Source organism: Orbicella franksi, chromosome 1 (genome assembly GCF_964199315.1).
Source record: "Orbicella franksi chromosome 1, jaOrbFran1.1, whole genome shotgun sequence".
Taxonomy (NCBI): domain Eukaryota; kingdom Metazoa; phylum Cnidaria; class Anthozoa; order Scleractinia; family Merulinidae; genus Orbicella; species Orbicella franksi.
The window spans coordinates 7,177,294-7,194,102 of record NC_138145.1 but is presented as its reverse complement, the minus strand read 5'-3'; the positions used below and the strand labels follow the sequence as shown (position 1 = coordinate 7,194,102).

General features: G+C 49.6%; 1 protein-coding gene, 1 non-coding gene and 1 pseudogene across 2 annotated transcripts; 2 read left to right on the top strand and 1 right to left on the bottom strand.

The window, feature by feature from the left end:
• Positions 1 to 1,930: 1,930 nt before the first annotated feature.
• On the bottom strand, positions 1,931 to 2,002 carry Trnah-gug (transfer RNA histidin (anticodon GUG)). Its single transcript has one exon. It is a non-coding gene; the product is annotated as a tRNA-His (tRNA).
• Positions 2,003 to 4,061: 2,059 nt separating this feature from the next.
• LOC145487061 (uncharacterized) lies at positions 4,062 to 4,981 on the top strand (annotated as a pseudogene).
• A 9,759-nt stretch (positions 4,982 to 14,740) lies between these two features.
• LOC145487070 (uncharacterized) lies at positions 14,741 to 15,438 on the top strand. Its single transcript, XM_081465786.1, has one exon. The coding sequence runs from the start codon at positions 14,828 to 14,830 to the stop codon at positions 15,323 to 15,325; it is 498 nt and encodes a 165-aa protein (XP_081321912.1). The 5' UTR covers positions 14,741 to 14,827; the 3' UTR covers positions 15,326 to 15,438.
• The last annotated feature ends 1,371 nt before the right edge of the window (positions 15,439 to 16,809 follow it).

Here is a 16,809-nt window from a genome sequence, read left to right as displayed (position 1 = left end):
GGACAAAGTCAAGATCCATTTTGCTAGTCATGAATGGATTCATGCCGTTATCAGCAAGTATGTTTATCTACTTTACTCGTCAGATTTTAGATGATGGCCTTTGTGACGCTACTTATTTGGCTGGTCTTCATCGCGACCCGAACAAACAACTGAGATTTGCCTAATTCAGAGCGCATTTTAATCATGTTCTTGACGTTCCAAAAATTGAAGGAGTCGCTGTTCAAACGGGAGGTCAATGCCTGCTGCGGTGCGTAAATAACGATCGCTGTTTTTCCAGAAACGTTGGAAATTGAAGATCAATTTACCTCTTCTGGAAACCTTAGAAACGTTTCTCGTGAACACAAGTAACAATTTTCGAAAGTAATGTATATCGTACATCTATTTCCGAACTTGATCTAAATTAGTTCGTATGGTGTGATCGTCCGGGTGAGGGTAGTTCTGAAAAGAACTGTTGTTGGTGACTGACGTTTCGACAACCTGAGCGGAATTCATCTTCAGAGTCAAGTGAATAGTTTTTGTCAGTCGATGATGTTATAAGTCTGGTCCGTTGAACATGATTGGTCAGTTTAGCCATGATGGTATTGGCTGAAAGACTCGTGTAAAGTTGGTCATCAGTCATTGGTGGGTTTCGATCCGTCTATTGTTAGTCAAATTGGTCGGTTTTTGGTCCGTCTATTGTTAGTCAAATTAAGTCGGTCTGTTGGAAGTCCGTTTGTCGGTTTTGTTTCCGTCATGGATAAGTCGTTTGTAAGGCGCCGGTAGTTGTTGACATATGTTAAGGGGCGTTTGTTCTAGGTTAGTGTACCAGCTTTCCAGAGCCAGTCGTTGAAAATAGTTTGTACTGTAGGTTAGGCACTGAGCAGAGTCCCAGTCAATGTTGTGGTTTGTCAGTTGACGATGTGCAGCAATGTGATTGTTGGCATCACCATTTCTCGTCGCTCGTTTGTGCTCAGTCAGTCTCGTGTTAAGGTTTCTGCCAGTCTCACCATTGTAGGAAGCCTGGCAGTTGGAGCATTTGATCTTGTAAGTAGTAAAGGACGCTTATAGGGGCAGTAACCAATCAGGAGGCAGGGATCATACCACGTGACCAACTTTTTCCCATACATTCTCTTAAATTTGAAAATCCAAGATGGCGGACGCGTTTTAAAATGCGTCTGCAGTGACGTCACAGGTCAGCGGCCTTTTTCATCACAGGTCACGTGCGTGCCCAAATAAGGCGATAGCCAATCCATGAGATCGAGGTTGTGACGCGCATGTCCAAATAAGGCGATAGCCAATCCATGAGATCGAGGCTGTCACGTGCATGAAATCGAGGTTCGGATGGGAATAAAAGGGTTTGCGTGAGTGTCGAGTGAGTATTGTTGTTTTGAGCTAGGCGACTAGAAGATGTCTTCAGAGGAGAGCGAGACGAAGGTGGAGGTTTCTGAAGAGGAGAAGATAGAAGAACTTGCCGCGAGGGTGATGGATGCTGTTCATGACGGTATTCTTGGAAAGATAATGAAATGCGCCGTTTCTCACGCTATGGATGTCGTTCTGAGGAAAGAGGTGGTGAAGCTGGCGGATGAGGTGATGAGGTTCAGAAGAATGCTGTCTGAGAAGATGTTTGATGACCAGTCCATCTCGTTTAAAGACCCTGTGTGTTTGGAGAAGTTGTCGGATGGATTTGAGGACGGATGGGAAGCGTGGAAGAGCAGTTGGGAGGACCGAGACGAGTTGGCGTACCGAGCATTTATCAAACAAATTGTAAAAACACCACCACCAGAATCAGAGGAGTGAAAAAAACATTTTTATTCATGCCTGTAACACTAATAAAGATCCTTTAACGAGAGAATGTACATGGTTTGTTGCGTGATTTTTTCGTCGGGGTGGGGTTCGTCCAAACGGATTTTACAGGCCAGGGGTCTCTAAAAAGAAAAAAGAAAAAATTTAATGCCCCGACCAGGAATCGAACCTGGGTCTTTGAGGCCACAACTCAACGTCTTAACCATTAGACCATCGAAGCGCTTACCTCTTTAGGACTTGGTTTTGGGATTGTCATCGGGAGGCAGTCCGAAATTCACGGCTTTGCAATGAGGGCAGAGTCTTTCGGAGGGTTTCAACCGCTCAGTGTGGAGGGCTTTACAGGTTCCGTGAAAGAATTGGTCGCAACAGGGTGTCAGGAAGTAGTCTCTGATACTGTGTTTGAAAGCGTATCCTTCCTTGCACCATAGACATTGAGGGTTAGGAAATCGAGACATGGAGTCTGAAAATAGAACAAAAACAACTTTTTATTGGTCATTCCACTTATTACAGGGTGGGACGTGTGCACGGTCCTATTGACCGGCGCCCTCTTTTTCTTCGGGATATCAATCAATAAACGATTATTATAGTACTTTCAACCATTGTGATCAAGTAACGATGCGAGCCATGATCGACGCGGAGGACAAATTACCCAACGTGTAAATAGTGTGAAATAAAAATCAGAGTGTGTTTTTACAAAAAACTGTGTCTGTCTTTTTCTTAGTTTGGGGCCTGTCCATTGATCAGTATGGCTTCGGCGACTCCTCGTGGGTATTCGTCGATCCATTGAAAGAACTTGCAGGTACGCTTGGGACACTTGAGATAGAGCCTGTCTGGGTTGGACTGGGAGTGGGAGGTGGCTAAGACCAGGGATTTGCTGCATAGACATCGGAAACGAGCCGGGTCGATGTTCCTGTAGCAGGGGTGGGTCTGTTCTTCGACGCGTCTCAGGTAAGTGCCCACCTCTTTGACGCCACAGGTCACATAACACTTGGTGTAGAATCTGGAAGAGGGGCATCGGTAATACTCCCACCAGGTACCACCGTCTGGGGTTTTCACTCTTCCATATTCCATGGGTACCATACAACGCGGGCAAGTGGGATCTTGTGGTTTCAGTTGGTTCAGGAACTGATCGGGGTCGAATTCCTCCAACACTTGGACTTCGGTGAATTCTCCTCGGTCATCCACTTCAGGTGATACTTCTACGAGGTCGTCTTTCTTGAATTTGTCGAGTCCCATGGCTTCCAGGACTTGCACGGTTCGAGGAGGTGAGTCTCTGATCACGGTCATGCATCCGCCTTGAATGGCAGGTAGCTTTGAGTCTGTGAAGATAGAGATTGAGTTAGTATCCCAACAAGGTGTTTTCACGTCGCATGGTTTCTAGGATGTGGGTGGTTTTTCGCACGTTCTTGGGGGTCGGTCTTTGCCTTCGCTTGCGATGGTTACTTTTCATTTGGCTTCTACATTCTTGACGTTGGATCGAAAAGGCGCTCCAGGGTCGCGAGAAGCCTTTGAGAGGGACGGTGGTCCAACTGACCGAGTCCGGGGTGATTTCTTTGAAGAGGACGCGTTCGTTGAAACGGAGTCTGGCACGAGGTTTTTTGAATAACCATCTATCTAAAGTGGATTGTAGTTGTTTACCTCCTACTTCTCCTTCCACTCTCTTGGGTAAGAGCAGTTCCAGTTTCTTTTTGGACGATTTTTTCTTTTTCCTGACGGGTTCGACGTGTGAATCCATGACGACTTCTGCTGAAAAGTGACTCGTGATGGAATGCGTGGTTCGACTTTATGGACGTTTTTGACGACCAATCAGTGACGTGTGGTGTGATGGGATCATGTGACGGTCTTCGTTCCGATTGGCGGGATCTGAAGTGGGCACGTGATCCGGGAAAGTACGGAGTGAAAGTGGATCCACGGCGCGGGTATAAAAGGAGCCCGTTGGACGCAGCGAATCATTCTCGACTTGCTCTTGACGCGGTGATGACCTGTAGGATTTTGACTGACAAGGACTTTGAAGAGATCCTTGAAGATCTGAGACAGCAGTTGAATCGAGCTTCTGACGTTTTGGATACAATCGAAAAAGAAGGCGAAAGACCGTTACACGGGAGGATAATTGAATTGGAGTTACGTCTTGTCTCTCCTTTGTACTATAGGCTCCAGAGGCACTTGATTGACTGGTGCGACCGTAGTTGCTATCCTCATTTGTCGGGCTTGGAGATCACGAAGCGAGCGGATCGAAAAGGAAAGAAGTTTAACGAGTTTGTCTGAGGGTGGGTTTCAAGATGACTTACTATAGCAACTCGAACCAGATTCGGGACCTCGTGGAGCAGATCGTGGATCAGAAGGTACACACTTTAAGAGATCTCGATGCCATTCCGGATGTTAGAGTGGACATGTACATTTTTGACAATCTCTTCGAACCGTTAGGTCAAATACCCGATAGTCTGTGGTCTTTTGAGCTCTTGATGAGACGTCGTCCTGACTGGGGTGGTACGATTTTGGAGATGATGAAGAAGAACGAACACGTGTTTTTGTTCTGTGGTGAGTGGTGTCGCGTGATGTACAGAAGTGGTAGCGGTCAATTCAAATTCATTCATTGTCGGGATCCCACCCTGGACGCCGAGCGTGCCTGTTTGATCGCCACGAATAACCTCACGTACATGATGAGCGATGTCATCCGTGATCTGTTTGAACCCTTGCGGTTCGCTCGCGACCTGTCACGACGGGGAGGGAGTCAGACCAGAGTCCCAAGGTGGAGGAGATACTGACGTTCAACAGGTGCGCTCACAAGGAAACGTGTCTGAAGTTGGAAGAGTTGATCTACGATATCATGCGTCAGCGTGATCTGTGGAAGGATCGGTTTTTCTTCCGTGCCCTTGAAGCGGAGGAGGATGACCTGTGTGGTGAGTGTAGAGAGAGTATGCGTCAAGCATTCTATGTGAAGGGGGACGAGGAGGAAGCCCTGAAGTGGAGACCCGGTAAATGTGATTGGAGAAATTGTAAATATTATGCCATGGATACCTATGAGGAAGACTGTGATAATGAGTACGGTCAAGATTGTAAGAACACGGACTATGCTCATTACTTTTCAGATTCGGACTAAGTCTTTTTCGCCTTCTTTTTCGTGTTATCCAATCAGAGTCGATTTTTACGTAAGAACCAATCAGGCACGACGTTTTTTGTACATATAAGAAAGTGTGAATAAAGAATTGGGTTCAAATCATTATGTCTCATGCTTTGAGTTGGTTGATCTCGAGAATGTGTACGACCATAGCCGATCGATGGTGTTGGACGACCTTGTGTTCCAAGTGCACTAGTGTCTACGAGCGATACGGTAAGGGTGAACCCATCCCCTACAATTTCAGCGATTCGCCCTTGGAGGTGTTTGACTATACCGACGTCGAACCCAACGTGATGCGTTTTGTCGTTTATATCTTGTGGTTGAAACGGCAACCCGATTCATTTAAGAAGTATCTCGAGGTACGGGAGCAACGTTTCGAGTTGTGGAGACAGTGCGTGTACAAACTTTATCGACTATGAAGAAAGGTCAAAAGAAGAAGCAAAAGCCGCTTTCGACCGGAACGTTACTGGGACGGTATCGGGATCCTTCCAGACCCGGTAGTCTGGGCGGTCTGACGCGATTCGCCCAGGCCAATAAGATCTCGGTACGACGTGCTCGCGAGGTCCTGCAACGGGATTTGGGGTACACGTTGCACAAACCCAGACGTCGTCGTTTTCCCACGGTCCCTGTGGTGGTGTTCGGCATCGACGAGCAGTGGACGGCCGACCTGATCGAGGTGATCAATATTTCGAGGTACAATCGAGGGTATCGTTACCTCTTGACAGTAGTGGACGTGTTTTCCAAGCACGCCTGGGTCCAGCCCTTGAAGAGCAAGACGGGTAAAGCGGTGACGGAGGCCATGGCTAAGATCTTGAAAGGAGGTAGAAAACCCATCAATCTCCAGACGGACGACGGGAAGGAATTCTACAACAAGACGTTTCAGGATTTGATGAAGCAGAAAGGCATTCATCATTTTTCGACGCGCGGGGATACGAAATCCAGTGTAGTGGAACGGTTCAATCGGACCCTGAAAGAACGTTTGTACCGGTACTTCACCGTGAAGAATACGATGACGTATGTGCCCGTGTTACAAGATCTGGTCCGAGGGTACAATCGATCGTATCATCGCAGTATCAAGATGGCTCCCGATCAAGTGACTTTAGCCAATAGCGAGGACGTGTGGGAGACTCTTTACGGAAAAAAGAAAAAAGGGAAATTGAAGAAACCGCAACTCAAAGTCGGGGATCGTGTGAGACTGAACAAGAAGTTCCGACAGTTCAAGAAAGGGTATTTACCCGGATGGACCGAAGAGGTGTTTGTGATACGCCGAGTGCGTCCTGGGAAGGTCACCACGTACAAGGTGGAAGAATGGGACGGCACGGCGGTCGAGGGTACGTTTTACGCGCAAGATTTGCAAAAGGTGAACGTGAAAGACGACGATCTGTTTCGCATCGACAAGATCGTCAAACGAAAAGGGGATAAAGTCTTGGTGCGATGGAAAGGTTGGCCAGTCAAGTACGACAGTTGGGTGGATAAAAAGGGACTGTACGTGACCCAAAAGCCCAAGACGAAAAAATGAAAGACTTTTACGTGCAGTTGATGAGCAATGCCAGCACGAACGAGTTCACGGACAACAAGGCCCACAGTTTCAAGAATCGTCTGCCGTATCCGCTCCTGTTTGAATCCGACAAGGAATGGAAAGTGGGATTGGCGAGCGTGTCTTACCCGATTCCTCCGTCACGACCGCATCAAGTACCCGTCACTCAAGCGCACGACTTTGACGACGGCGATTATTTGTTCGGTATCGATTGGACTATTGAAACGTTCAGGTTGCAAGACGATGGGATTACGTGGCGTCCTTATCGATACCCCGTCACATTTTACGTCAGCGGGAAGGAACTGAACCGTGACCGACACAAGGTGACGAGTGGTAAATCTCTCATGCAATACCTCATCCATCGTTTTCACGAACGCCTGTATCATTACATGGATCACGCCAACGAAAGTCTACGAGCACCGAACGGAAAAAAATACTACCCCGTGTTCCGATGGGAGGGGAACGATTTGATTATCGATAACACCGACACGTTCCTCGACGAGTCCGGAGACAGAAAACGTCCCAGAGTGTATTTTGGTACTAAACTGGTCAAGAAGTTGGGTTTGATTCGCGAGGAATCGTATTACTCCGTTCACTTGAACGTGAATATGATCAAGGTCTTTCCCAACGACAAAGTCCCGTCTGATTTCAAGAAAGACTGGACCAACCATGACAGCAATCGATCTCGTGAATTTTGGAATTTGGACAGCCACGGGACGTTACAGCTCAGTCCCTATTGCAACTGGCGCTTCAGTTACTTGGACGAGGAATACGCCAAGACCTACGATCGTGGAGTCGTCGTTCATCCGGACCTCCCTCCGCCTCGCAGTCCCATGTACCTGTATTCGAATGTGGGTCGTAGCACCATCACGGGGAATCGAGTCACGGATCTCTTGAGAGAAGTCCCCCACGACTCGCTCAAGACGACGTACGAACCGACTCAGATTCAATATAAACCCGTGCGCAGCAACGTCTTGGATATAGTGGAGGTGCAATTGGCCGAGAACGACGGAAGACTGGTGGACTTTACCTCGGGCGTGACGTCGGTGACATTGCACTTCAAGTATGAATGAGTCTGTCGACGACTTTTACGTGCAACTGATGAGCAATGCCAGCACGAGCGAGTTCCCGGACAACAAGGCCCACAGTTTCAAGAACCGTCTGTCGAACCCGTTGCAGTTGAGAGAGTCGGGATGGAAAGTGGGTATCAGCGACCTCTCGTTTCCGTCCGCAACGCGTAAGATGGACTTGAAAGATTCTCTTCTGTTTGAAATCTGGTGGATCGACATGGTGAACGCCTCCATAAACCTATACAGTCGGGTCTCTTCAGCGACGCGAGAGGGCGATTTGGAGTTCACGCCGAGGACCGGTACCGAGTTAATGAACGCGATACGAGATCGATACCTGCATAGGTTGAGATCTAGAACGGATGCCGACGTGACGATGTACAAGAAAAAGAGTAAACCCGACGATCCCACCGAATTGCTGTACACGGTCATGCATCGGCCCGAGCATGGAGAATGCGTCCTGGACAATTCGAGAACGTGCCTCAGCCTCCTGATCAACGGTAAACGCGTCTACCCGCAAATGAACATCGGCATCGAATTGGCCAAGAAGATGAAATGGGTCAAGATGGGAACCTTGCCAAACGGTCGACCGGGTTACGTCTTGGGACCTCACCTGAGGAAAGAATTTCCCAAGGAAGTCGTACCCACGGCCACGGACTTGATCATAGCTCAGAATGACGGGGACGAGACATTTTACAAGATCGACCCCGACACCTTACATTTGAGTTGTTTCATCAATTGGGTGTTCACGGATTTGGATCGCAGTTACGAAGAGGCGTTCGGTCACGAGCGTCGTTCCTTGTTCGTGTATTCGAATGTGGGACAGAGTATGGTGACGGGAAATCAAGTCACGGACATGTTGAAACAAGTGCGTTACGATCCGGACGTGATCGACCTTCAACCGAGACACATCCTATATCTACCAGTGCGCACGACCTTTTTGGACATTGTCGAGACGCAGGTATCTGAGAACGACGGACGACTGGTGGACTTTGCGTCGGGTGTGACCACGATCACGTTGCATTTCAAGAAAGGATGAGTGATTTTTACATCAGTTTGCCCAGTCACAGCAGTAAGAGCGAGTTCCCGGACAACAAACCGAACCATTTCAAGATCAGGTTACCGCACCCCTTACGCCTGAATGGAGACGGAGGTTGGAAAGTGGGATTGAGTAGCATCGCCATGCCGGATGCCCACGTGAGGCTGCCTTCCTTGACGCCGAACGATCCTGATAAAAAAGTCACCTTGGCCTTTTCCGCATGGAGACGCATAGATTCGAGTAGCTACTACATGTATGGAGAAGCTTACTTCGACACGGAGGACCTCAAGAAGGTGATTCACAACGTGGACGGTGTTGGACTCATGAAATCCATGATCTCCTATTTCGATCGACAACGCGTCTTCAAATACAACGGACCCAAATTAGGATCCAAATATGTCACGAATGATGGGAAAAGAACCTACGTCAGGTTCAAGTGGGAAGGCGAAGACCTGGTCGCGGACAACGAAAACGTCTTACGTCCGATGAAAGACATGCCTGCATTACACATCAATGTCGACCTGGCTTATAAAATGGGATGGCTCGAAAAGAACGGCAACGGTTATAATCTGGGACCTAACTTGCAGAGCGAATTCTTCAAAGATGAAATTCCCAACATTGGTGTCGTCGGGGACTTACACGACTCGGATGGATTACCTGTTTTTTGGACGGTCACAACCTATTCAACGGGACAAAGTTATTTGAAACTCAGCATCTATTGCAATTGGCGTTTTCTGAACCTGAACAAGGCGTTCGAGGTGGTGGTGGGAAACAGGTCGCGCTCTTTGTTCGTCTACTCGGACGTGGCTAGAAGTGGCGTGGTGGGAAATCAGGTCACGGATTTACTGAGAGAGGTCAACTTGATCCGAAGAGGTGCGGGTGTCCAGTATTTCGAGCCTTACCACATTCAATATATTCCCGTGCGCAAAGACCTCATCGACATAATAGAAGTGCAAGTGGCTGAGACAACTGGAGAACTGACGACCTTTGGAGACGGCAATACGATCGTGACGTTACACTTTAAGAAAGAATAATGATCGGCGGAACGCTCGTACGATTTCATCCCGATAAAATGAGGCAATCCGGAGACGGATTCGGCATGGCTTGGAGAGGTGTCAAGAAACGAGGTCCCGGCATTCTCCGAGACTTTATCACCGAGACGGCCACGGAGGGTCTGAAAGGTTTAAATTCGGGCGGCAAGGGAGGAAAGCCCAATTGGAGAGGTGGACTCGCCGGGGTCAAGAGAGGAGCGAAACGAGCCGTGAAACGTACGGCGACGCAAGAGATCAAACGGGCGTTGTCGAAAAAAGTGAGAAAAGACCTCTTTGGAGTATGAATCCCATTTACTCGAGGCGCGTGAGACTTATTCCGATACGACGAACGTATAAAGGCGGATCGATCTTCCCGTCCCGATCAAAACGCCCGAACTATCGTTGGGTGCAGTCGGCCCTGAGACGGAGACGAAGACGACGACGTAGACGATGACGGACCTCGTGGCTCATGCCCAGTCGGCGGGGGTTCGTAACCCTCGTCTGAACATGTTCAGTACCCCTCCCACGGATGTCAGCATGTCGTCTCGACGGTTGGTGAGAATTAACCCGTTCAATACGGGGATCAACCCCGTGACCTTCCAAGTCGATCCTCAAGAAGACTTTATCGACTTGAACGAGAGTTTCTTCGAAGTGGAATTGACCGTCAAGAAAAGTAACAACACGAATCTGTTGACAGCGGATGTCCTGGGACTCGCCAACAATCTGGCCCACACCCTCTTCAAACAGATCAATGTGAGATTGAATGGGACTCTCATCAGCCCCCAGACGGATACTTACCACCTCAAAGCTTACATCGAGACCCTGTTGAACTACGACCGAGACGACGGTGAATCGATCCTGACACCCAGTGGATGGTACAACTGTCTCGGTGTACCCGACGACGGAGATGGCGATGAATTGACAGCCAATGCGTTGGATTTTGGTACTCCTCACGCTGAATATACTGATTTAACCCAAGATCTCAAGAACCTAGTCCTGGGACGATCCCAGTTTCTAGATGGAGAAGCCGTGACTTTGAGGTTCAAACCTTTCCTGGAAGTGTTTCATCTCAGCAAATTACTGTTACCTGGCGTGCAGATCCAGATCGACATGTACTTCAATACCCCAGCCCTGTGGACCGTCCGATGGGACGGTGCTAGTACTCTGAGACTGACTGAAGCCGACGTGAAAGTGAGATTGTTCCTGTCTCAAGTGAGAGTGACTCCCTCGGTGTACCGAGAGATCATGACCAGCCTGAAAGGAGGAAGAGTGGCCACTTACCTCACGGTGAGAGGTGAAATTCGCACTTACTCGCATCCCAACGACAATCGTCATTTTGAGTGCAGCAATCCTTTCCACAGTAAGCTACCTAATAGACTAGTGGTGTTGTTGTTGAAACAAGCGGCCTTCAACGGAACCATCACCGAGAGTCCGTTCAATTTTGGAAAATTCAATCTGGCTTCCATCAAACAATTGGTGAGAGGTGAAGAGTACCCCTACGAGACCTTGGAGCTCGATCACGATGGGGACAGTAAAGATCAGAGAGGTTACTACAGATTCCTCCAAGCCTCAGGAGCGTTGTGCAGGGGAAAAGGAAACATGGTCCGAAAAGTGGACTGGGGGGACGGCAAGAGATGCAACATGTTCGTATTTGACAACACGGCCAATGGATGTTTGGACAGTCCAGTGTTGAACCCCAAGCAAGAAGGTGAACTGCGTCTGGTGATCGATTTCGGAGCCAATCCGGGAGAAAACCTGACCATCTTGTTGTACGGCGAATTCGAGAACTTGCTGGAGATCAACGAGAACCGAGTCGTCATCTGCGACGTGTACCAATGAGAAGAAAAAAATGGAGAAAGTAGCCTTGAATAATATACAATTGGATCATTTGGCCCGGACGAATCCGTCCCTACGCTGTGTCTTTTACGGCACGGTCCCTTGCGATCGGCTTCCCAGGACAGTCCCTCAAGAAGGACCGACCGCTTACATCGTGAACACGGACCCTCACGACAAACCGGGCGTGCATTGGATCGCTTTGTGGGCCGACAAGAACAAGTGCGAGATCCTGGACAGTTACGGTCTACCGTTGGACGCGTACGGAACCGCCGAACCGATCCAAGAATGGTTGGATCGTCATTTCAAGTACCAGATTCACAACGGCAAGAGTCTGCAGTCCCTGTTCAGCCAGAGTTGCGGCGGTTACGCCCTGATGTTCCTGATCGACCGAGCCGAAGGTCGGGACATGAACGAGTTCTTGAATCGTTTTAAGAAAAACGAGTTTGTGGAGAACGATCGTAAAGTAGGACACATGGTAGAACGTCTGATCGTGGACGAGTTGGCCTGGCGCAAGATTTGTAAAACCCCGTGTCACCAGGACACGAGCGGTTCCTCCCGAGGAGTGCGTCATTTGTTATAAAGTAAGCTGTTCGAAATAAAAGAGGTTCATTTTTGAAAAAGAGGTTGTGTGGTAGTCATGGCTCTTCAGTTTCAAGGGCATAGACATTTGGACGACGTGATAGCCAGGTTAGAAAAACGCTATGGAAAAGCGGGTGGAAAGACGCCTCAACCCAGTGAGGCTCATTTCAAGAAAAACCAACCGCCAAAACGACAACTCAATCTGAAAATACTTCAACCCGCCAGAAGACAAGTGTCTTTTCAACCGCCGTCCGTCCTGGACACCGGTGCATTACCGGCGACGGTGACCACGCGTAGGAAACGCAAGAGAGCCGCCCCTGCCATGCCGAAGCTTTCCGAGAAGGAAGATAGGAAAAGAAGAATGAAAAAGAGGCATTGGTACGAAGACAAGTTCGGAGATTTGAGAAAATTCGCCAAGAAAAAACCTCGAAAAAAGAGATCGGCGCCTGCCAAGAAAAAAGGACGTCCCAAGAGAGCCGCTGCCAAGAGGGCCATGGCCAAGATCAGGAGTCGGGCCAAGAAAAAACCCATCTGTTTCAATCGTAAGGTCACCCTATTGGGTCTGTTGAAACGCATCCCTGCCGTCAAGACCCCATTGGCCAAGTTGTTCAGATAAAAACGGAACGTCTCGAGACCCTGGACCATTTCATGATCATGGAACGACGCAAAGCGTTTCAATTTCACACGCCGTCGAGTTTGTTGATAGCGGGTCCGTCGGGGTGCGGCAAGACGGTGTTCACGACCAAACTGCTCTTGGAGAACGGCGACTTGTTCCAACAGACACCGAAGAGTATTCATTACTGCTACGGATCGTGGCAAGACGGTTTCCAAAAGCTCAAGAAGGGTGGAGTCAAGTTTTACGAAGGCATCCCCGACAGCGAACAGTTACCCCGATGGTTTCCTGGAGGGGGCGTGTTGGTCCTGGACGATCTGATGGACGAGGGGGGTAACGACAAGCGCGTGTTGGATCTCTTCACCAAAGATTCGCATCATCGGAACATCACGGTGATCTACCTGTGTCAGGATCTATTCCCCAACGGAAAATTCGCCAAGACCATTTCCCGCAACGCACATTACATCGCGGCCTTCAAGAACCCTCGGGATCAGTTGGGGATACGGAATTTACTTCTGCAATCGTTTCCCACGCAATGGCAAGAGGTGTTGGACACGTTTCGCAAGGTCACCGATCGACCTTACGGTTACATGCTATTGGATCTTCATCCAGCCAGTCAGGACGATCAACGTGTCCTCAGCCATGTGTTAAAAGACGAAGGATTCGTCCGATGCCATCAGTTTGCAACCCCATCATGTTGAGGAGCGAGGTCGAGTGGTTTCCGCTATTCATTCACCTGTGTAAAAACAGGCTCAAATACATCATGAATCCCCACGAGCTGGACTACGAACCGATGAGACAGGTCACGGAATGCGAGAGTTACCGTCAAGTACGGTCCATCATAAACGCATATAATGGTGAAGGTTTCGATTATTTGGTTCATAAACAACGAGAACTCGCCGAGAAGAAGATAGAAAGAGAAAGGTGCATGGATAAAAATGAGCTCTTATGGTAGTGACGATTTCAACTTCTCGGCTCTGGAAGATTATTCGCCTTGGGGGACACCGGCTCGGACGAGTACTCCGATTCCGCCTGCCGCGGGTGTGGGTACGAGTCTGAACACTCCTCCTTCACCGCGATCGTCACTGGCGACACCGCCCCTGCCCAATGTCTCGCCCGTCGGAGTGGGCACCGCTGGCTCGGGTGCACCGCAGACCAACGTCACGGTGGGTGTCGGCAGTGCTGGATCGGTGTCGCGCGCCAATGTCACGGCAGGTGTCGGGGCACCCGGGATAACAATGTCCACACCTTTGGCACGAGCCGTTCGAGGAGGGAAACGACCGAGACGCGTCCCGCGTCAAAACACACCCACGTCCTCCAGTGATTCCGGCAGCCGCAGACGAAGTAGCGCCAGTGGTAGCGGTGGTGGAAGAGGCAGAGGCAGAGGCGGAGGCGGAGGCGGAGGTGGAGGCGGAGGCGGAGGTGGAGGTGGAAGTGGTAGTGACTCCACACCGCCTTCGTCGATTCGATCGGGTCGAGGAGGAAGAAGAAGGAGGCGAGGAGACCGTGTTCTCGACCAAGCCCAGATGCAGCAACAATTGGAAGAGATTTTGCGCCAAGAACAAGAGACGGCCGCGGGTCGTCGCATTGCGGGCATCACGACCACCAATACGATTACGACTACCTATAAAAACGGACAACGCCCTACCGTCACACGCAATTCGACCAGTGTACGTAACTGAGAACAACCATGAGAAGACGCCGTCGTCGACCGAAAAGGAGAAAGCAATGGGGCGGTGCTCTCGCGAATGCCTTGTCTGCGATGTTACCCATTGGCAAAGGGGCCGCCTTGGGATTGGCCAAAGCGTTGGGTGGCCGCGCCGTGAAAACAGGAATCCGAGCTGGAACCGCCGCTGCCATTGGCGGTGTGGGAGTGGGCGTGGGTCGAGGGATCCGAAGACTTGTGAGACTTAAGAAAAGACGACCCCCTCGTCGATGAAAAACCATTCGAATCAAGATGTTGAGGAGTGAAGTCGAGTGGTTCCCCTACTTTTTGCATCTATGCCGATGCTCTCGCTCTTACTGGGATGCGACCAGCATGGATCACGAAGACATGAAACGTATCGCGGACGAGTGCGATAGTTACCGACAGGTCCAGGACATCCTGAACCAATCCATAGAAACCGCCTTCAAGGACGAGATCTGGGAATACGAGCAACAAGCTAAAAGGATCAAACGTCCCGACAGAAAGTCAGACTACGTTTGGCACTGGTTAGAGAAGAGTCATGAGTACTTCTGTCTGTTTATTGGATGAACCTTTCAACACCGTGGTGGATTTGGATTCCCTGAAACGTTTGGACGTCTTGTACGCTTTCTACCACAAGTATTGGTGGTGTCGAAGGCAGATGTTCGGTTACTACAAATTGTGTAACGCCATTCTCAACGGACTGGCCTTACTGACGGTGGCCGTGAGTATCGTCGTGGGATCCGTGTGGAAAGACGGGTACACGGTGGTAGGATTGACGGCTTTCGCCACCTTACTGAAAGGATGGAACGATTTCAAGAAGTATTCGTTCAAGATGGACATGGCCCAATTCGCTTACACGACGTACGAAAAGACGCTGACAGAACTCAGGAACTACGCTCTGGGTGGCGTGGAGGAATTGGATGGGTTTTTGACCAAGATGCAAACGTTGGACGACGTGGTGACGGATTTCACATCTCCCACGTACGACCGATACGTTCGAGACTACGCCCTACGATTTCGTCACGTGCCGCTATAAAAAAATGACAGCGCAGGCATCCTCTTCATTCAGAACCAACATGCCCAAGAGGTCAAGGAGAAAGAAAGCGTCTTCGAGAAGGCGTGAAACCGCGAAAACCACTAAAAGAAGACGGTACCAAAGGGGAGAAGGGGTTGTCAGTGTGGTGGCGGGTTTACCCAAGGCGGCTTGGAGTATCACCAAAGGCATAGAAAGCCTGAGAGCCAAACAAGAACGGGCGCATACCAGAAGGATGCAGGAACGAATAAGACGAGGTGAAAAAATTCCACACAAGGGCGAAGAGTTCCGATGCTCCATCATGTGAAAATAAAAGGACGAGGCTCGACGTACTCCACCTCACTCGTCACCATGAGGGTTCGTAGGAGGAATAGGAAACAAAGAGGTGGAGGTCTATCTCCGGCGGAAGCCGCGATTCTGAAAGGAAGGTTTAAACAACTAGCCCAAGGTTACAAAAAATACCGAAGAGCCAAACGACAATTTTCAAGAGATATCGTTCCAACGTTTGGCATGTGGGGTCCTATCTACAAGAGAGCGGCAAGTAAAAGGCGATAAAAGGAGTACGCCAATCCACTCGTGTGCATAAGTCCACGATGAAGCGGTTACGACGACAACGTCCTTTCCTGACGCGCGTCCTGAAAGAAGCCAATCGGAACAAACGTCAACGGATGTTGCAATTCGCCGACAAAGATCAGATCAACGCCATCAGCGAGATGGTTCTCCATTTGCTGAAAAAGAGGATCCCCATCAACGCAACGACTTATGGGAAACTGAAAAGACATAAAAGGGTTCTGCGCGAAGTGGGTAGACGCAAAAACTCTCTCAAGCGTCGAAGAGAACATCTCCTCACCCAAAACGGAGCGGGGTTCTGGAGCGGTTTGCACGGTTGTTTCAAAGCATGTTGTGTACGGTGAAAGGACGCAGTGAGGACGGTTACCCGCTGGAGGGGATCGACGTCATACCCAATTTCCCACCGAGAGAAGACGAGTCCAACAATACCATTCCTAAACTCGTGCAGTTGTTGCAAGACGCCAATCGTCGCGAAGCCCGATGGAAAGACTCGTACGAGTTCTTGAACAAGAGGTACCACGACCTGTATCAAGAATACATGGCTTTAAAGTTCGGTGACTTCTGCCAAACCTGTCAAACGAAACGAGATACCACGCCGCCCGGTGGGTGCATCGAGTTGTGCAGGGAGTGCGGTAAAGGCAAGCGAACCGTTCGAAGTCTCGAACTCGAGTTGGAAAAGAAAGACGAATCCATACGGTACTGGCAAGACTGTTACGAGACGGCCTTGAGAGAATTGTCCGAGTTTCCTGACACGACCTTGAGTCAGAAGGTATGAACGAAGTCATGATGGTGCCCGTTCAAGAATTCAATCGTCTGCAAGATTATTACAAGGGTAAGATCAGCCAGAATGCCTTGTTGAACAAAGCCGGACGTCTGGCCGCCGAAGAACATCTCATCCTGAACGACAAACGCATCCC

Excerpts from the sequence above, each read along its gene's own strand:
- LOC145487070 (XM_081465786.1), top strand. The coding sequence starts at position 14,828 with ATGAGTACTTCTGTCTGTTTATTGGATGAACCTTTCAACACCGTGGTG.